General features: G+C 44.3%; 1 protein-coding gene across 1 annotated transcript in view; it reads right to left on the bottom strand.

The window, feature by feature from the left end:
- The window catches only part of RBFOX1 (RNA binding fox-1 homolog 1), a 379,715-nt gene that overhangs the window by 32,185 nt on the left and 324,993 nt on the right, over window positions 1-22,537 (bottom strand). The window contains exon 13 of the mRNA XM_084817880.1: window positions 16,891-16,943. Coding sequence (XP_084674006.1) covers window positions 16,891-16,943 — 53 coding nt within the window. The remainder of the gene's footprint in view (window positions 1-16,890; window positions 16,944-22,537) is intronic.

Below are 22,537 nucleotides of genomic sequence, written 5' to 3'. Positions count from 1 at the left end.
CTTGATAGGCTACGTGACGATTCACGTAGCCTATCACGGCTAGATCTGGAAAGTCAGCCGTGATAGGCTACGTGAATCGTCACGTAGCCTATCACGGGTGACTTTAAAAAAAAAAAAAAAGCACGTACGCGAATGGCGGCCCCCATAGGGAGCCGCCATTCGGTGTACGGATAATGGCGGCCCCCATAGGGAGCCGCCATTCCCCTTCCTTATTTGGTCGCTGTAGTCTACGTCAATGTTTACATAGACTATGGCGAAAATAAGGGCAACGCTATTTGCGTTGCCCTTATTTTCGCCGTAGTCTACGTAAACATTGACGTAGACTACAGCGACCAAATAAGGAACGCGAATGGCAGCTCCCTATGGGGGCTGCCATTCGCGTACGCGCTTTTTTTTTTTAAAGTCACCCGTGATAGGCTACGTGACGATTCACGTAGCCTATCACGGCTGACTTTCCAGATCTAGCCGTGATAGGCTACGTGAATCGTCACGTAGCCTATCAGGGGACGTGTTTTTGTGTTTTTTTTTTACTTTCGCGTTCGCGGCCGGGCGAGGCGGGAAGCCTCCCCCCCCGGCCTGAACTTCACGGGGGGAGCAGCGAAGCGCTCCCCCCCACCGCGAAAAAGCTTCGGCGAAAGGTAAGGGACTTTCGTCCACCCCTAGGATTGTCAGACACCTTTATTCCATCATCCACTTTCTCTTTCAAGTTCTCGAAGTTGTGCAAATTTTCATTAGTGCAAATTTGCACTCACAAAAGTACACAAATTCCCCCCCCCAAGGTGCAAATCCCCCCAAAGGTGCATTTTCATGCATTAGCCTACGGAGGAGGTGTGCGTTTTCACCTTTTCTTTTTTTAACAACCAAAAAAAAATCTTTCTATTACCAAATTTGTGCACAATTTGGGAAAGTTAAACACACACACACGATCCACAAGTCCGCAGAATCCATGTCTTGAGAAAAGCCAGTCTGCTGTGGAATCCATGGGTCAGATGCATAACAATGCAAACTCATTTGATTCCATGCCAGATTTCTCTGACATGTCTACATTTAAGACATCCCTATTGGAGTGAAACGGTGGGATGGCATGTGTCTTTAATAGTCCAGAAGCTTTACCATTATGTTCTCTCCCTTAAAAACATAAGAACATAAGAAGAGCCATGCTGGACCAGATCAAAGTTCATCTAGTCCGGTATTCTGTTAACACAGTGGCCAGCCAGATGCCTGTTGGAAGCCCACAAGCATGACAGGAGAGCAGTAGTACCCTTCACTAAGCATGAGTTTGTAACAGTGTTGGACAACCTAGAATACAAGTTATACAACTCTCAATCCACCAACCCAACCCAGACCACTGGCCATATCCAACCCCTAACCTGTGGTTAGGGATGGTGCACACACCTGTTTCAGTCCTGGAGTCTGTTGGACTGCCCATGCCCTCCCCCCCCCCGAGCTGTTCCTGCCGAATCCTTGTCCCCACTTGACACCTCGCACTCACCAAGCCACCCACCCTGTGATCACCAAGTTGCGAAAAAACCTGGCAATCACAAAAATGCGCACATAGATTTATACGCACAGTGGAGCCATGAATCACCCATATACACAAGGTTATAGGCATAAATAGCCCATAGCATGCAAGTCTATGTGTGCATTTTTGTCATCACCAGGTTGTTTCACAATGTGGAGTTCCCACTGCAGGAGGACGGGGCCCGGGTAAGTGCGGGTGGCTTGGCGAGTGGGCGTGGGGCTCGAGTGTGGGTCTGGGAGTGCATGAGCAGGGGCAGGGCTGACTGGGCACCTGGAAAACCCAGATGGGGAGAGCCCGTCCATCCTTACCTGTGGCCTGTACTTGGCTTGGTGGATTGGAAGTGTGTCTGACACCATTACAAACCCACATGTACTAAAGAGAGGAAACATACTGATAAAGCTTCTGGACTATCTAAAACTGATGCCAACACACACTACTAATGTTGCCTACTAAAGGCCTAAAGGGGATAACAATCAGGTAAAAGCATGATAAAAAATAATTGTCTGTCCTGTGTGAACTCTATTTTTGTAGTTACACGTAAGCTACAAAAACAGGAGGGTTATCATCTCCACAGATGACTGGGTGTTTGTTTGTTTGTTTGTTGCTGTTGTTTTTGATGGGTCATAAATTGTCCAGACCTGCTGTAAGTACGCACACACACACACACGCACACACACATATAAACTTCTGTATTTGATTATTCACGTTTTTCTTGTTATATAGCTAGAAAACTGCATAATCCTAGGATTACCTGTGCTCTCTCTCTGCCATCCAGAGGCCCACACACATTCTTCAGCCAAGAGGGACAACAACAACAACAACAACAACAACATTTCACTGCTTTGTTATCAACAGATACCATCACTGCAACCCCTTCCATTTACAAATGGCAGAACCTTGGCTCGCCTTAATCTTGTCAAGTTGTCACGTTCGACTAGCCATGCGAACTGACCTAGAACTGTGAGTGCGAGAAAGGCAAGCTGTCAAAGAGATCATGACAAAGATGCCAGAAAGGTTTGCCAGCATCTCTCACTGCGTGAGAGAGGAGGATTAATCAAGCTTCAACTATGCGAGAAGAGAAGATAATCCAAGTGTTCACCGGTGTTTCATCTGTGGGACCCGTATTTGCACCTCTTACCCTAACAGCTAACCTGTGATGATGTAAATACACACACACACACACACACACACACACACAGAATCCAAGCCCCCTGTAATCCATACACCATGGTTTACTGCAGTGATAAAAGGTGTCACGATCCTTTGTCCTCCCCCTTCGCAGTCAACACACGCCAGGGTACCTGGCAAAAAGCGTTGCCCTTATTTTCGCCGTACTCTACGTAAACATTTACGTAGACTACAGCGACCAAATAAGGAACGGGAATGGCGGGTCCCTATGGGGGCCGCCATTATCCGTACACTCTTTTTTTTTTTTAAAGTCACCCGTGATAGGCTACGTGACTATTCACGTAGCCTATCACGGCTGACTTTGCAAATCTAGCCGTGATAGGCTACGTGAATCGTCACGTAGCCTATCAGGGGGCGTTTTTTTTTTTTTCCTTTCATTGCAATGGTGGCGGTGGCAGCCGGTCGAAAGACCGGCTGCTGCTCCCGCCTCGCTCGAACACCCGCCGAACCGCCGGCCGGACCAGCCACCGGGAGGGACATTCGGTGAAGGTAAGTCCTGTCCCGGGGGGGGGGTGCGGGGTGCGGGGGTGTGTGGAGGATTTCTCCCCGAAACTTGTTCGGGGGGCCGAACACGTTGGCGCTCGGCCCCCCGAAGTTTCGGGGAGAAATTCTCCGCCATCCCTAGATATCTCCCTGGAAATGATGTTACATGACATGATGTTACATAGTGTTGTTTCCAGGGGAACTGAATGGAAATAAGGATGGCTGCCCCCATGGGGCATCTCATGGGTACAATTAGGGATGGGCGGATTCCCTACCTGCTGTTCCGGACAGGAATCCACCCACGGGGGGAAGCAATCTGTCCCTCCCCCTGGAATCCTCTTTGACCAGCTCTGCTCCATGGTGAGTCCATGGAGCCGACCACTGGCTCCACATAGTTGTAGACACGGCCGCCAGTGGCATGCCATATCGCTGGCTGAGGGATCTCCCAATGCAAATGGCATAGTGGACACCATTTGCAGCCGTAAAGCTCTTAGATTAACCTAAATGCAGCTGTAAATTTAACAGGAAGCAGCTGAGCACTGTGTGGGGTTCTAGTAGCTTTAGCTGTATCGGCTCTCGCTGGTCACTTGAGAGCTGCTGGAACCAACGCCTCTGCCAGTTCCAGCGTCTGCTGTTTTCTCTCCTGTGCCTTGGAATGGATGCTCCGTGCTACTGACCCTGGACCATTTCTTGACCCTGCTTCTGAACTGAGTAATGTACCGGACTGATTTACTGTGCTTGACCTCTTGCCTGTTCCCTTGACCACCCCCGTTCTTGACCACTCCATGTTGTCTGCCTGTGTTCATATATATATATATATATATATATATATATATATATATATAAATATACACACTTTCTATTCTATTTTTTATCTTTATAAGTGAAATAAACAGTACCAACAACCTAATCATTATCTATAGTTTCCCAACAGTACAGTATTCTTAGGAGGACACAGCCATAATGAAAAGGAGGGGGGAAAAGACAACAAAAAAGAAAACAAAAGGAGAAGGAAGAAGAAAGCAAGAAAGAAAATGAAAAAATATAAAAAAAACTTACTTAAAAGGATTAAATTTAAACTCCATTACACACAAACTTCAAATACCATTCTGCTTAAAAGTTATACCTATAACACTGGCAATATTACAGTTCAGTACTGCATAGATAATCAACCTTACATTTCAATATCATATCATATCATCAGTCTTATAGCAAGGGAGCAGGCCTACAATTCATTTCCAATAACCATATATTGCCCTTCAGTTAACATATAACAGTTGTTGTTGTTGTTGTTGTTCAGTCATTCAGTCGTGTCCGACTCTTCGTGACCCCATGGACCATAGCATGCCAGGCCTTCCTGTCCTGCGCTCTCTCCCGGAGCGTGCTCAAGTTCATATTCATTGCATCGGTGATGCTATCTAGCCATCTCATCCTCTGCCGTCCCCTTCTCCTTTTGCCTTCAGTCTTTCCCAGCATCAGGGTCTTTTCCAGAGAGTTTTCTCTTCGCATTAGGTGGCCAAAATATTGGAGCTTCAGCTTCAGTATCTGTCTTTCCAATGAGCACTCAGGGTTGATTAAGAGTCTTCTCCAGCACCACAGTTCAAAAGCATCAATTCTTCGGTGCTCAGCCTTCCTTATAGTCCAGCTCTCACAGCCATACATTACTACTGGGAAAACCATAGCTTTGATTAGACAGACCTTTGTCGGCAAGGTGATGTCTCTGATTCTTACTATGCTGTCTAGGTTTGCCATAGCTTTCCTCCCAAAGAGCAAGCGTCTTTTAATTTCATGGCTACAGTCACTGTCTGCGGTGATCTTGGAGCCCAAGAAAGTAAAATCTGTCACTGCTTCCATTTCTTCCCCTTCTATATGCCAGGAAGTGATAGGGCCAGATGCCATGATCTTAGTTTTTTTAATGTTGAGTTTCAAACCAGCTTTTGCACTCTCCTCTTTCACCCTCAACAAGAGGCTCTTGAGATCCTCTTTGCTTTCTGCCATTAGGGTGGTATCGTCTGCATATCGGAGGTTGTTGATAATTCTCCCAGCAATCTTAATTCTGACCTCTGATTCATCCAACCCGGCATTTCTCATGATGTACTCTGCATATAAGTTAAATAAGCAGGGTGACAATATGCAGCCTTGTCGTACTCCTTTCCCTATTTTGAACGACTCGGTTGTTCCATGTCGGGTTCTTACTGTTGCTTCTTGATCCTTGTACAGGTTTCTCAGGAGACAGGTAAGGTGGTCTGGTACTCCCATCTCTTTAAGAATTTGCCACAGTTTGTTGTGATCCACACAATCAAAGGCTTTAGCATAGTCAATGAAGCAGAAATAGACGTTTTTCTGGAATTCTCTTGCTTTCTCCATGATGCAGCGAATGTTGGCGATTTGATCTCTAGTTCCTCTGCCTCTTCAAAACCCAGCTTGTACTTCTGGTAGTTCTCGGTTCACATACTGCTGAAGCCTAGCTTGTAGGATTTTGAGCATCACCTTGCTGGCATGTGAAATGAGCGCAATTGTGCGGTAGTTTGAACACTCTTTGGCGTTGCCCTTCTTTGGAACTGGAATGTAAACTGACCTTTTCCAGTCTTGCGGCCATTGTTGAGTGTTCCAAATGTGTTGGCATATTGAGTGCAGCACTTTAACAGCATCATCTTTTAGGATTTTAAATAGCTCAGCTGGAATACCATCATCTCCACTAGCTTTGTTGTTGGTAATGCTTCCTAAGGCCCACTTGACTTCACTCTCTAGGATGTGCGGCTCAAGTTCAGTGACCGCACTATCATGGCTATCAGGGACATTCAGATCTTTCCTGTATAGTTCTTCTGTGTATTCTTGCCACCTCTTCTTAATCTCATCTGCTTCTGTTAAGTCCCTGCCTTCTTTGTCCTTTATCATGCCCGTCTTTGCACAAAACGTTCCCTTGAGATCTCCGATTTTCTTGAAGAGATCTCTAGTCTTTCCCATTCTATTGTTTTCCTCGATTTCTTTGCATTGTTCATTTAAGAAGGCCTTCTTGTCTCTCCTTGCTATTCTCTGGAACTCTGTATTCAGTTGGATATATCTTCCCCTTTCTCCCTTGCTTTTTGCTTCCCTTCTTTCCTCAGCTACTTGTAAAGCCTCCTCAGACAGCCACTTGGCTTTCTTGCATTTCTTTTTCTTTGGGATGGATTTCGTTGCTGCCTCCTGAACAATGTTACGGACCTCCGTCCATAGTTCCTCAGGCACTCTGTCTATCAGGTCTAATCCCTGAAATCTATTCCTCACCTCCACTGTATATTCATGAGGGATATGATTTAGGTCTTACCTGAATGGTTTAGTGGTTTTCCCTATGTTCTTCAATTTAAGCCGAAATTTTGCAACAAGAAGCTCATGATCTGAGCCACAGTCAGCTCCAGGTCTTGTTTTGACTGACTGTATGGAGATTCTCCATCTTTGGCTGCAAAGGACATAATCAATCTGATTTCGATATTGACCATCTGGTGATGTCCATGTGTAGAGTCGTCTCTTGTGCTGTTGGAAAAGAGTGTTTGCTATGATCAGCGTGTTCTCTTGGCAAAACTCTATTAGCCTTTGTCCTGCTTCATTTTGTACCCCAAGGCCATGCTTGCCTGTTATCCCGGTGATTTCTTGACTTCCTACTTTAGCATTCCAATCCCCTATGATGAAGAGGACATCTTTTTTTGGTGTTAGTTCTAGAAGGTGTTGTAGGTCTTCATAGAACCGATCAACCTCAGCTTCTTCAGCATCAGTGGTTGGGGCATAGACTTGAATTACTGTAATGTTGAATGGTTTGCCTTGGATTTGTACTGAGATCATTCTATCGTTTTTAAGATTGTACCCCAGTACTGCTTTTCCCACCCTTTTGTTGGCTATGAGTGCTACTCCATTTCTTCTAAGGGATTCTTGCCCACAATAGTAGATATGATGGTCACCTGAATTAAATTCACCCATGCATGTCCATTTTAGTTCGCTGATTCCCAAGATGTCAATGTTAAATCTTGCCATCTCATGTTTGACCACCTCCAGCTTACCTTGATTCATTGATCTGACATTCCAGGTTCCTAAACAATATTGTTCCTTACAGCATCGGACTTTCTTTTCACCACCAGACACATCCACAGCTGAGTGTCCTTTCGGCTTTGGCCCAGCCGCTTCACTCTTTCTGGCGCTACTTGGAAATGCCCTCTGCTCTTCCCCAGTAGCATATTGGATGCCTTCTGACCTGAGGGGCTCATCTTCCGGCATCGTATCTTTTAGCCTTGTGATACGTTCCATGGGGTTTTCTTGGCAAGGATACTGGAGTGGGTTGCCATTTCCTTCTCCCGTGGACCACATTTTGTCAGAACTCTCTGCCATGACCTGTCCGTCTTGGGTGGCCCTGCACGGCATAGCTTATGGCTTCACTGAGTTACGCAAGCCCCTTCGCCACAACAAGGCAGTGACCCATGAAGGGGACATATAGCAGTAGAACTTAGACCAGTCTTGCCTTAGCCTACGCCGCCTTAAGTTGGGCTGAGATCTGTGTGTTTGACCATTTGCTTGCCAAATCGATTATTCTACTGCATCACTCCCTGTATTTGCTTGCAAAGAGCCAGGACTAGAGCAGGACATGTATTCACAGTTGCTAGGATAGCTACTATGTTAATCGGGGAAGGCTTGTGCTGAAGGCAGGATAGAAATGATCTACTTTTCTTTTTAAAATTAAACTGTGAATGAAAACTCTACTTCATACTTAAAGCTCCTGTCTCCATCCCCCATCCCCCAACCCCCACTCCATTATTTCTCTGTGTCTATTTTAGACTGTAAGCCTCTTGGGGCAGGGACCTGTCAAACCTGTTATTTGTACAAACCTGTACATCATCCTTCCCTAACCTGGCGCCCTTCCAGATATTTCGGCTTTCAAACATTTATGTACAGAATTGGAAATAAATAATAGAAGGCTCATGTAATTTTGTACTATTTCCATAAATCTGTCCAATCTGGCCCTCTGCAATTTCCTACAGGGCCATGTTCACTTCCCTTGGCCACACCCCTTTTGCCACACTTCCCTTTTGCTAAGCGGTTTTCTGGCTTTGGTTTGATTTCTTCCCCATTCTAAATGCCTCTCCTAAGACTGAGTTGCTCGCAGTAAGAGTTTTAAGCTAAAACATGCTGGCATTCTTGGTAGTTTGGTTACACACTCTCTTTTTATCTTGGCTCCAGCCCCTTGGCCTTTGGCCCTGCCCACCACTGGAATGTGACCCCGCGCCCCCCAAGCATCTTCACAATTGAATTTGGCCCTCAGCCTGAAAAATATTCAGCACCTGTCTTAGCTGAATGATGGCAGTAGGTGCAAATGCTCATGGAGAGAAGGTGGGGGGGGGGCTCAGTGACTAGGCATTTTAGTTAAGACCAGGGACCTGAAAAAGTACCTTCTTCTTTACCAACCTGCCCTGTCACTAAGGTCATCAGAGGGCATGTCCCTGATGGTTCCACATGGACCCATAGCCCAGTTGGAGTCCACCAAGAAAAGAGCCTCCATTGTGGCGGCCCCCCTTCTATGGAACTCTCTGGCTTCGGAGGTCAAGCAGGCACCAACATTTTGTTCCTTTCAGCACCTCCTGAAGACATTGTTATTTTGAGGGGTGACCAGCTGCGATTTATTAAATTCAGAATTTATTTATTTATTTATTTATTTATTAACATAGTGTTTTATTCTGTTCCCTTTGTGGTTCACCACTCTGAAATCTTTTCATGTGAAGCGGTGTATAAATACTGTAAACAAATACATCAAATCAAATGAAAAGCATGTCAGTGGGAAAGACAATGCCGTTACTGACATGGGGCTTCCCATCACTGGGCTATGCACACACAGAGGTGAGGAGGGGATGCACACAAAAAGCACACTCACACAACGTCTATGGCTGGCATACGAACCTAAAGCACATCTTGTTCTGGCTTTAGCACAGTCAGAGTTATTTTGCATATGGAAATGTTTTAAACTGATGGGTGGCATATACGTTTATTAAATCGATGCTTTGTGAGTAGCACATCCACTAGATCCATAAATCCTGAAACTCTTTCTACAAGCAACCCAAAATGCAGTAAATAATGTACAAGGTTATGTTACTATCATATAAAGCCCTAAATGACTTGGGAGCGGGATACCTATCAGACCACCTTCCCCTATATATACCCAGGCAACATTTAAGATCTTCAGAGCCGGTCCTGCTGGTGATTCCAAAACCAACGCAATGTCTCCATGAAGAACCCTAGTGGCAGTCCTTCTCTGTAGAAAACCTTCCCTCATGCAGTTTGAGAGGCAGAAAATGTGACATCTTTTAAATGTAGGCATGACGCAGATGCCTGGACATTCCTGGCACTCACCCGGACCTGTGCGCAAGGGCCCACTATTTTGCCAAGCTTATTTTTATGGGAAAAGGATGTCATTAAAAATGTGCATCTTTAGATATGCACAAATTTGGGGTGGGAAGGGCTGGTCTATGCAATATTAGAGGCATACATGGCCCATTTATGCCTCTGATATTGCATATATCAAGCTTTCCCAGCCCAAATTTGCACATCTTTAAATATGTGCATTTTAATGACCCCCTTTTCCCCATAAAAATAAGGTTGGCAAAATGGTGAACACTCACGCATGAGATCCAGGGTGAATGTGGGTGACATGGCGAGCTCATAGGGGCTTGAGGAGGGCAGTGCTTTAGTGGGCACTCGCCCATCACGGAAGGGGGTGGGTTTCTCCATCCCTATTTAAATGTCTCATGAAAATGCACCTTTTCACCCAGGCTTTCTCTGGGGTGTAACTGCTGCTGGGTTTTACTTTGGTTATCTGTGGTACTTTTAAACTTTTGAAGTTTTATATTGTGTTTTGTCATGCAGTATTTTATGGTTTTAATTGTGGTGAACTATCCAGGGAGCCTCGGCTGTTGGGCAGTATAGAAATGTAATAAATAAATAATCCATTGGGAATAAAGATGCTGTTTGAAAACAATTCTGAAAAAATCAGGAGGCCTGTTTTGTGAAAGAAAAGGGACACCATGCAGGATTTCCCCCCTCCCCTTGCAGGATAGGAATCACACATATCTAACTCCTGATGGGAGAATCAGTGAGGTTTGAACTTGTCAAGATTCTTCTGTTTTCATGTCTAAGGTTGTTTGGCTCCATTCCTCTTACCAAATGTCAACTTTCCCCCCCCAAAAAAAACCAAAAAAGTGTGCATTTAGCTGCATGTTTTTTAAAGTGCACACCCAAAATGTGCTCTTCACCCCGCAGACTAAAGTATGTAAGTGCACATTTTTTAAAAAATCTGCTTTTAAAAGGAAACATCTTTAAAAATCCACATTGTTTCAAATGTGACCGCAGCTTTGGGAACTTGTGAGCTTTTCCAGAAAATTGCGCCGCCGTTCGCATTTGTGCGTGTGACCAGGGCAAATTCAAAGTAAAAATGAACCCGAATAAATCCTCATAAATCTGTAGTAGGGATGTACTAGGGATCTGTAGTAGGGATCTGTAGTAGGGCCCCCTCCACCCGCAACACCCAGACTGTGCCTGCTGAGACGCTGTCCTCACTCACCCCCACTTACGCCCCACTCACATCCTCCAGGACCCACCGCAATCCCATCCAGTGAGTGCCCGCCATTTCCCCACTTTTGTTGTGTGCACAAAAAGGAAGTAAAAAAAAAGAAAAAAGTGCACATTTAAATATGTGCAGTTGGGGCCAGGAAAGCTTAATGTGCTATTAGAGGCATAATGCCTGGAAATCTCATTGAGGTCATGGGTGGCCTGAACACCAGTCTGGGGAGGGCAAGCGGGGCTGCACTTCTGTGGGTGCCTGCAGAACCCGAGCTGGGATGGGTTCTCACATCCCTAATCTGTAAGCCTAGCTGTTCTCCTCACAATGACATTGTATCACAAAATCTCAAGAGGGGATAGGGAAATGGAAAGGAAGGAAGGAAGGAAGAAACAAAGAAAGAAAGAAAGAAAGAAAGAAGGAAGGAAGGAAGGAAGGAAGGAAGGAAGGAAGGAAGGAAGGAAGGTGGAGGGGAAGCAGTTGAGTATTTCAATGTAATCAAAATTGCAAATGCAAATAGGTGGCCATTAGAGTTACATCTTGCAAGAAGCATACATTTCATCTCTGGTAAAGAATTTGGCTGCCCAGAGTTAATGGAGGATAGCAACATTCTACCTTTAACAGTTGTATATGAAACAGTTGCACATAGCACAGTCATATATGGAATTTCACCAGGAGCAACTTCTTTTACACTCCTTCATGACAAGCTGCAAATCCCAATATTCCCCCTTTTACACTCCTATTACATTAAAGGCACAACACCCTCTTATTCTTCAGCTCATCAAAGTAAAGGGTAAAACATGTCCCCTTTGCAAGAATCAATACTGTTAATAACATTAAGGGTGCAATCCTATGCATGTTTAAACAGAACAAAAGTTCTACAGTTCCCAGCATTCCCCAGCCATCCTGGGGCATGCTGGGAGTTGTAGGACTTTTTTCTGTCTAAACATGTGTGGGATTGTGCCCTTAGCTATACAAAAACAGAGGTGACTGATCAAAACTGTGTATCCTTCCATTCTCCTACGAAGTCCAGCATTTGTCAAAAACAACCCACCCCACCCCTACAATATAGGTTCTCTCTTCTGGAAGATCTCCTGACAGGAGCTGTTAGTTCCAACCAAGGAAATGAAAAGGTGGATTCAGACAACCACTTTTTCTCTACCATGTGTTGTCATACTTTGGAAATCAGGCACAACTAGTTTTTATCTGAAACCGTCCAACCAATGATACATGGAGACACTGTGAAAATCTAGCAGTATGGCCAGTGAGTATTGGTTGAGGAGTTCATTGAGCTTTGGACCCTTTTCAAACAATCTAGTTCTACTTGATTCACTGTGAGCAGTGACTGGAAAAAGACAGTGCACAGCATAGTAGAGGGAAATTTCTTTTGCCTGTTGCACATTAATTGTCTTCACTGGATTACACATAGCTTTTGTTTCCCTTTTACCTCTCATTCTGGCGCCAGTGAAGACCTTTTAATTTTCCCAGGCATTTTAGCATTTTAGCTTTCTAGACTTTTAGCTTTGCTGTTTTAAATCTGTATTTTAAATCCCTGCATTGCTGCTAGGTTTTATTCTGGTTGTATTGTTATACTGTGGGTTTTTTTTAATGTTTTATAGATTTTGTATTGTTTTATTGTGTGCTTTTTGGTTTAAATTTTTGTGAACTGCCCAGAGAGCTTCAGCTACTGGGCAGTATAGAAATAAATAAATGATTAAATGATTAAATCAACCCCATCTCTATCTGAAATCTAGATTAAAATCACACCTATTTCATCACTTAGGAGGCTGACTACTGATTAATCACCTGTCTTTTAACCAGTAAATAATATCGCAAATTCATACCAATATCTCTCCATAAGTAGGGGTTGGGTTTTTGTGTGTGGTTTTTTTTTGAGATGTTGAGGAAATGTGTGGCAACTTAACCATACAATAAACACAAGCTACCAGGCATTTGTTGCTAGAAGGAAAACCCATCTTGAAAATGTTTTCATTTCCTGTTGCACCAATGTGCCTCCAAATACAACACTGGAATGATCTTGACTTTCAGCTTTACAGATTAAACATTGCCTTCACAGATTAAAAGTCGTTACCAGTTATTAATTACCAATTATTAATCAACTAAAGGTTTAGTTGATTGATCTACCGATTAAGGCACACAGACTGAATTAGCAAACAGTACTTCTTTATAATGTTCTGTAAATCTGCAAGTTTGCAAACGTAGGGATGAATGGACTCACCTTCACCCGTCTTCATTGGGCGCTTACCGAGCCATTGCCCACCCCTGCTTGCAGTGCGGTGCGAGCTTCGTCACTGCCCGATGAGGCCCCGATGAAGCTGTGGGGCTGCCTAGCCTCCTAGCGAGCTCCCACTGTGCACAGCAATGGCTGCTCAGGGACTTCCGGGTAGGTAATGTTGCATAATTGGCAGCTCTTTAAGGCTGCCAATTACACCATATTACCTATGCAGAAACACCCGAGTCAGCATTGCTGCACACAATGGTGGCTTGCTAGGAGGATGGGTGTTCACCGAACTGTGGAGTGCTCACTGAGAGGGTCCACGAATGCTCTGTGGTTTGGCAACAGGGGCCTAGGAAGTTGGGTGAGGGGGAGTGTGTTGGATTCCACCCCTCCTGCAGACTCTCTTAACATCCCTGTGCAAAAGGTAAGCAGCTTCTACTGCACCCAAGTGCTTGCATCAACAGATCAGTAGGAATGAAGAGAGGTGACGTCCAAAGAATGAGGTGAGACTCCCTATGGATACACAGCCTGTTTAGCTCATCCTACAGTGCTCCTAGAGCAAAACTGTTACTAGAGCTGTACTGCCTTACATTTGGGGTTGTCATGCAATTCCCTGTGTCTTCATCCCTTTTAATACCCTTAATGGAAGAACCCAGAAACCATGTGGGAAGTGTGGAAAGAAACTCACTTAGGGAGGCAATCAAGGAATATTGGCAACATAATGTTCTCCCCTCACATTCACCCACGTAATTCTTTAATTAAGAGTGTTCCTGGCCAAGAAGTCAGTATTCTTTTGCATATGGGCTTGGTCACCCCCCCTCCCCAATCTCATCTTCAGGGAACATAAAGCATAACCCAGGTCTAACCACACAACATCTTCCCATCCACCCCAGTTCCTTTAACTTTCATAGCCTGCAGCCAAGGATGACAATGGGCACTACCAACTGAACAGTCTGTCTTTGGAGCATGTTTAGACTCAACCACTGGGAACACAGGAAGCTGCCTTGTACTGAGTTAGAACAGTGCTCCATCTAGCCCAGTATTCTTGACACTGACTGGCAGCAGCACTCCAGGGTTTCAGGCAGAGTTTTGTTCCTGCCCTTTCTGGAGATGCTGCTGGGGATTGAACCTGGGACCTTCTCCATGCAAACCATGGACTTTACCATGTGCTCTGCCACGATCCCGCCATATCTCACTGGAACCCTGAATCACCAGTGCCTGACTCCCCTACAGGATTAACACACAATTATACAGGAGCCTATTTGGGACGCCTGAAGCAATAACATGGGGTGAGATGCGAAGTTCTGGATGAACTTTGATAATGGTTTCAGCTCACAGAAACAGCCTACGTGTATCCTGCAGGGCTTCCCTTCAGGCCCTTCCTGAATGTGTGGACAACATTGGGGAGAGGGCAGCACAGGGCATGATAGGAACATAGGAAGCTACCCTATAGTGAGTCAGATTGTAGGTCCACCTAGCCCAGTAATGTCAACACTGACTAGCAGCAGCTCTCCTGGGGTTTCAGGCAGGAGTTTGTCCAGCCCTATCTGGAGATGTTGGGTATCAAACCCAGGACCTTCTGCATACAAAGCCGGGTCTGTGCCACTTAGCCACAGCCCCTCCCAAGCTTACACCGATTTAGGGTGCAATCCTAGCTAGATAGCTGCCTCCGGACTTGGAGGTGACCGCCTATCCAAAGCAAGGCAGGAGAAGCACGGGGGGATCATTCCCTCCACACCTCTTCTGCCCTGCTTTTTCTGCTAGACAGACAATTTCAGATCTGAGGTCGGTTCCCAGAAAATGGCATATCCTATGGCCGTCTAGCCACTGTCTAGCAGCCATAGGATTGCTCTCTTAATTCATTTTCTTTTTCCAAGGAACTCTGGGAATGATGCTTTCCCCTGTGGACCTCCACATGGTGTTGGACTCCATCTCCTTTTGGCCATGATGTTGGCTCCAACTCCGATTGGGCCAACAACATTTGGAGGGACACAGATTACCCACCCTCGCCATACTTCAACCGGAAAGGACTTCATTTCTCTAGTCTTTCCACATTTCTCCTGCAGTGAGGATTGAGATGTTATTGTTCCTCCTCCAGGCTGTGGCAGGAAGTAGCAGTTATCCCATATCCCTTTGCCAAAATAAATGAGTCTGTGGGTTTGCTGTTGAAAAGGACACTCTAGCCAACTGTTACTTCTCAGGAGGACAGAAGTAGTTATACTCTACTCTTGAACAATTTTTACTGTCCCATTCAAAAATTGTCCCAGAGGAAGCAGTACAATAGTTCCAGTCGTAATTTAGCACAAAAAATACCACTGGTCATGTGTAAAACACACCATATTAGGAGCACAATAATACAGAAATAGTTGTAGGAGTAAACCAGGAATGAGAGTGGAAATAGTTCAGACTTGGGTGGAGTTGCTTGGCTATGGACCTTTAACAGAAATCACATAACTATAATAGAAAAAAAAAGGAAGCTCTCTCCTCCTACCCCCTGTGTGTGTGCCGGCATGTGTATGGGTATTACCAGGACATCAGTTATGCCAATTTAAATCTGGTTCAGGCTATAATCTTATACACACTTACCTGGGAGTAAGTGGCATGGAATGCAATAGGAGTCACTCCTGATTGTGCTGCTAATGTGTAATGTCAATATTTCCTTAGCTGTGCAGGGGCAGGTGAGCCTAAATGCTTTATCCATGGTTTGGAAGTCTTACTGTAAAACCATTGGAGCCTTGACTTTGCTTTTAGACCATGATAACAGCAAGATGCCCTTGCTTTGTTATCTACAGGTAACAGTTGTGCACCCACTCAGAGCACCATTAGCCTGAAAAAAGTTTGAACCATCTGTTAGCACCTACTAGGACCCCATCATTTCTCAAAGGGGGCACACAAAACCTTCTCCTCCATTAGATTCTCACTGGTCATTCTGGAAGCTTCCCTCTCATCAGCCAATGGAACCCACATGCTGACTTGAAAACTCAGCTGGATGTCAGAAGTGGCTTAACGGTTTCTTGCATGGGCATCTTCAAAAGGAACTGCAGCTAGTTCGCATATGATGTTGTTCCCTTTAAACCGTTCTTGCACCCAAACCATTAAAAATGCACTTAAAACTTTGTGTGGGGGGGGGGCAGAGAGAAGGACCTAATAAAAAGGAGACTCTCCACGAACTCTGGGTGTGCCCACTGAATACATGCCAGCACCCTTTTAAGCATTGACGTAAGGATTGCCTTCATGTACTTCATGTAACTAGTTGCTGCTGTCTTAGTGGGTAGTCCTAAGCCATTGCCAATCTGAGCACATATGAAGTCTTCTACCTTCAAGGTTATTCTCAAGGGTACATTCACATAATGTTACACCTCCCAAGAAGCTGGGATTCCCTATGTATTGTGGGAAACATGCTGTCAGAAAGAATCCCATGGGTTTCTTTGGAGCAACTGCAGGGGTAATGGCATCCACACACAGCTTCGTGTGGCAATAGCAACCACATCTACATAAGCATGTGTGACAGGATCTGACTAATTGAAGTCTAGTTGGTTGCACAACCAGGCTAATTTTTCAGAATCCTTCCTTCCTTCCTTCCTTCCTTCCTTCCTTCCTTCCACATTGCAGAGTTATTATTATCATTATTTTTACAAAAGAAACTTCAAAATAGCGGTTACTTTCTTAGATCATGTAATCGTGAAACAAAACATCAACGTCAGCAGAATAACCTAATGTGTTTCCTACGCCAAAGCCTAGAGGCTTTGAGCTACAACTGAGCAAAGCTATTCCAAAGATTTATCTTATGGGCTTTACTAGGCTTTCTCTAGTGATTAACTGTGGCATGTGTAAAAGGATATTGAGACTCGGATGGATGCATCAAGAAGTATCAATGATTGTTACCTGCAGAGGTGTTACAAGAAATTTCATCTGTTGCAACGAAGACGAATTGATTTCTGCAAGAGAAGATAAAATTCACAATACTGCTTGCTGACTGGGAAATGTGCTAGCTGCCGATTGACTTTATGTTTACAGATGGGTTAAGGGGAAAGGTGCTTAATTTTAATGAATGTAGAGAGCAGGAGCGTTGACATATCCCATTAACTTGAGAGTTTCTAAGGTTCATGAGGCAGACATGCTGGGATCCTTTTGATGACATAATGGTGACACTGGGATATGGACTATATACAAATGCTGGCACTGGGAACTTCAGATTTAGAACAATGAAAGATCTCATGCTAAATGATACTTCAAAATTTTCTTTTTTGTAAAGGAAGCTAAATTTGGACTAATGTATCAGCTAAATTCAGGCAAATGATGTTGCTTTAAAAAAACCCACCCTTTATTATAAAAGGGGATAGGAATAACCTAGCAAAACTAACAGAGAGTTTTGGCTATTATTGGGTAGTATAAGAATGAAACAAACGTATGAACAAAAGCAAACACTGACAGTAAAAACCTTTAGAGTTTCTAACCTGATGCGAGCATGAAAAAAAAATCTTTCTGTAATTTTACTGAAAGCATTTATGACATAATATTATACAATTTTAATATTATTGATTTAATTATATTTTAACTTTTGTATATCTCTATTTATATGTTTTAACTGTACACGTTTTTAATGTTGTAAAGCCGCCTTGAGTCCCAGTATTGGGTAAACGGTGGGATATGAAAATAATAATAATAATAATAATAATAATAATAATAATAATAATAATAATATATCCTAACACATCATCATTTCAGCACTGATATAAATTGGTTGCAGAATACCTTACGAAGCTACAAAACTAATACTGTAAAACTTATCTTGCCAAATTCTTTTGTTCTGCCCTCTAAAAGAGTGTTATAAAAGGAGGGGAGAAAAGAGCTAAGGACATTTTCTCTGTTTTAAATACGGGAGAAAATGATAATAGTAATAAAATACCACATATCCATTCTGGCTCATCATGAGTCATTTACTCATGCAATCATTCCATTGGAAGGCTGGCAGAAGTAAAGTGTGTAGATCAAGAGCGCACACAACGCACCATGCACGACAGCTTGGGAATCCTGTGCAAGCACCACTGAAATGAACAGCGGTTGTTGTGTGGCAGCGGCAGCGCTAAGGAGACAATGCCGTTCATTGCACATCCCCAACCTCCGTGACAAAGAAGCTGATCTCATACTCCGTAAAAGCAATACAAAATGGCGGGCAAGTTGCTGATTAGACAATTGGTCAGTGCCTGTCACTGTGATCTTCAATCCAGTTAAGCCAAAGTACTCACAACTTGAAAACTAGTTATATTGCTCACCCCACTCCCACCGCCAATTACTCCCGGTCTTATTTAAGTTAGCGGGATGGCTTTGGTGGTCGTCTGTGGCTTAGGGTTTGTGTGCACTGCAGATTTGTCATGCTGGCATTAGATCTGATGTAGGAAGAAGAACTGAAACATGACCAATGATTGCTATTGAACATGAAAGGTATGACAGGTGAGTGCCCTGTGCGAATGCAATTCTAGCTCACTCATACTACGTCAAGCTCTGTTTCTAATGCAGACATATCTTGGGCAGTTGTTGTGGCCCACAGGTACGCACACTTGAGCCCCTCATATTACCATCCAATTTGTAGCTCTAGTGTGATCAGAAAGAGAGGCTTACATAGCATTTAATCCTGTGGCGCTATGGATGAATTCAGCTGACATCATGATAATAATATGTGGTGGTGTACCAGGCGCAAGCTCGATTCAGTCCATTGATGGATATTCCTGGTGCTTTTAAGAGCTATCAGATACAAACACCATATGCAATTGAGTTTTTTAATCAGAGAGCCATCATGGGGTAGCTGAACAAGAATTTTGAGAAGCCTCTCATCATCAGCTAAATTCAAGTATTTCAGCGTAGCAGACTGATGGATCACTTTGGGGCCTGTTCAGACATCACACTAAGCCATAATGGTTAGGAGTTTTGAGCTAACCATGTTAGCTTAGCGTGTTGTCTGAACAGGCATCCGTACCAACCATGGTGGTTTATTAACCACAGACTAACTACATTGACTAACCACTTGCTGGAAGATGGTTAGTGGTCTCTACCATGGCCTAGCATGATGTCTGAGCAGCCTCTATGGTTAACTGACAGCTGCCATAGAGCTCTGTGGCAAGAGCGGCCAAAGGAGAAGTCAGTGAGCACCAAAATGGCTGACAGCACCAAGCACCAAAATGACTGACAGCACAAAGGCTGCTGAGATACATGGCCCTCCATCCAGAGAACTGTGAGTTCCTGCAAGAGGGAGGGTGGTTAAAGAAAGGTTGGTCTAACCACATTGTGGAACATGGTTACCTACACATGTGGCAGCAGCACGTGCAGTGGTTAGCAATACCCATGATGAACCATGGTTAACCTAACCGCCCTCCCTGATGGGCATCTGAACAGGGCCTAAAAATTGGAATCTCTTTAGAAATTGTCATATATTCTTCCCTTCTTAATGTCAAAAAAAGATCTGCTCCATTGCATGATGTTGGGTCAATTTAGGGCATATCTAAGTACTTGTTGACCACAGGTAACAAATATGATCTCAGCAACTATTTTTTTATTGCCTGAAAACTGGATATTGTTGTTGTTGTTGTTGTTACTATTATTAACATTTCTATGCCACCCCATAGTTGAAGCTCTCTCGGTGGTTTACAGATAGAAGTTTAATTCAGGGATCCAGGGATCTGGGGGTGGGGTGGGGCGGGGGTGTTCTGTGCTGGAAAATATACAGAAGGTTTCTGGCAAGTGGCAAATCCCAAATATTTTATAGCTGGCCTTGTGTCAAAGCAGTCATACAAACACCTTTTCATTGTGAAATTTCAACAATAATAACATTACAAAAAGAAGAGGACAAAAGAGAAAAAAGTATGCATACATGGATTTGTATATACCCATATGTATATATGCATATATTGTTTTCTCTTTTTCCCTCTTTATTTTTATAATTTTGTTGTAAAAATTGTAGAAACGGTGTTGTACTGTGCATTGGCCAATTATTTATGTATTACCATATATGCATCCCTAGAACCATTCTCCTACAGAAATTAAGTTTGGTGGACTCAGATTTTTCCATCTTCTAGACCAGGGGTAGGCAACTTGGTGCCCTCCAGATCTATTCAACTACAACCCCCATGAGCCCCAGCCACCATGGCCATCAGCAAAGGGTTATGGGTAGGGATGGCAGAGAATCCGCTGCAAAGCAGACCTGCAAAGTTCACAGGAGACAGTCCCCACTGAGTCTGTCAGATTTCCTGTGGGGTGGCACTCCTCCATTCTAAATGGTACAATTGGCTAATGGTGCCATCATTAGCCAATCGCAGGAAAAATGTGGTCACAAATTGTGTAGTTTATGACATTTGCGGCCATAAAGCACTTCCTTCTATGTAAATTGTGGTGTAAATGGCCACAGCTTTATGGCTGCAAATGCCATAAACTACACAATTTATGGCCATATTTTCCCAGTGAATGGCTAATGACAGCCACTATTAGCTGATCGTGTTGTTTAGAATGGAGGACAGCTGCCCTGTGAAATCCAACAGATGTGTTAATGCTCTGGGGAAATCTGTGGGGCCCTAAGCAGCCTCAATTTCCCTGCTGAGGACCCCCCCCAGACCAGAAGTCACAGGGTTTGTAGTACATCCCTAGTTATGGGAACTGTAGCCCAAAACATCTTGGGTACACCAGATTGTCTTCCCCTATTCTACAGATTCCAGTTCTGCTGGTTCACAAAGTGGCATACAGCATGTTCTAGGGTGTCCTGGAAGCTCTGGAAAAACCCCTGACGAAAGAGTCGTGCACGCACATTACACCAGTCTGGCACAATGCTGTCAGCATATCACATTGGGTTGGAACGCTCCTGTGAACGTGGGCTGAGGTGTCCAGTGTCACAGAAGCTTCTGGAATCATGACTGAGTCACCATGAGTTCCATGAAGATCTCAGTCTATTCCAGTATCGCTCCACCATACACGGAGCAATAGAGTCACCACTGAATTTCACCCATGGGCAATATGGATGGCCTCTTTCTGGATGACCTGGAAGGGCAAAAGAGCAGTGAGGGCCGTGGCTTCTAAGGAGACAACAAGTAAGGCAGGGACTCAGGACCTCTGGCCCTCCACAGGTCCCATTACAGACCTCCAGGTTCCCCAGGAAGCTACACCCACTTCAGGTGGCCTCACCCCCTTTCTCCTAACCACCAACTGCTTGGCGGTTTGCCAGCATTTGTGCAGTTTTTCCCCCATTCTGAAAAGGTTGAAATGCCTCTCCTAAAGCTTAATTGCTGGCAGTAAGACCTTGAAGCTAAAATATGCTGGCATTTTTGGCCCCTTTCCTTTTGCCTTTGGCCCCACCCACCGCTGCTACATGGTCCCTGAGAGCTTCTCTGAAATGGAATTCAACCTTTGGGCTGAAAGAGCTTCTGCAACCTCAACGTGAGGTGCCAGAGCTCCAGAGAGAAGGAGCACACCACCATAGCCCTGTCAACCAAGGTGTGTTTGATCTGATGTGTGTGTTTGTTTTCTTTTAAATATTCAGAAAAAAAATATTCTTGCAGTTCACATTCTACCTTAGGAAATCCTTTAAAGAGCTTAAACACAGAGAGATAGAGTAATAGGTGAAAACAGTATTCAAAAATAAAAGAGGGGACCTAAGATCCCCAGGCCAGATGCACGTGAACAAGTAGGAGAATGCCCTGGAAATCCAAGGGGTGGGTCTTGGCTCATTGGTAGAGAATGTGCCTTGCATTCTGGAGGCCCCAGATAGAATTCCCGATGTAGAGATGTTGGAGAAATCTGCAACAGAATTAAATGAGTTCAGATTTTGATGAATCTGACCCACAGATTCCACAGCAGACAAGTTTTTCCTGAGTCACATAGATTCCATGGACTTGTGGACTGGCTCTTCTACTTTCTGGAATTCTATGCAAATGTCGTCATAGAACAATATGTAAAATTAAATAAAAATGGCCAAAAATGTGCATTTCCCCCATAGACTAAAGCACGCCAATGTGCATTGGGGGGGGGGGGGATGTGCGCATTTTCACAAGGGTGAATTTATGCAAATGCCAGTTTTGCAAATAATCCCAGAAAAGTGTCTAGCCTGCAAATAATAATACTAGCCCCCTACATGGCTCGTAGCTACTGTTTCCATGCTAGCATGGAAGAAGGATGGAACAATCTATCCCTCTTTTATCATCCTTCCCGCTCACCTGCACAGAATTCAAATGGATCACGGTTACCAGGTGAGTTGTTAAATACAAGCCTGTTTTGGACAAAGAGAATAGTTTGGTGGCACCTGTCCCACCAACCTTGAGGCTTTGGTCTGGTTTTGTTCAGTGCCTGGGAGATCACCTGGGAATAGCCCCATGGAACCCTCAGTTCCACAGATCCTATGATTAAAGTAGACCCTATGGCTAAAATATTATTGGGAGCTACCACCGTTCTGAGCTGTGGTTATATCTTTCTGGGGTATCTCTGTTTGCTGTATGTGGGCCAACGGTTTGGCTTTAAATGAAGAAGCTGAGGCTAAGGATCCCACCCTGAT

This window comes from Heloderma suspectum, chromosome 12, assembly GCF_057233095.1.
Source record: "Heloderma suspectum isolate Gila_16-S chromosome 12, 16-S_ref, whole genome shotgun sequence".
Classification (NCBI taxonomy): Eukaryota; Metazoa; Chordata; class Lepidosauria; order Squamata; family Helodermatidae; genus Heloderma; species Heloderma suspectum.
The sequence above is the reverse complement of the archived record's forward strand: the minus strand, read 5'-3'. Positions and strand labels throughout refer to the sequence as shown.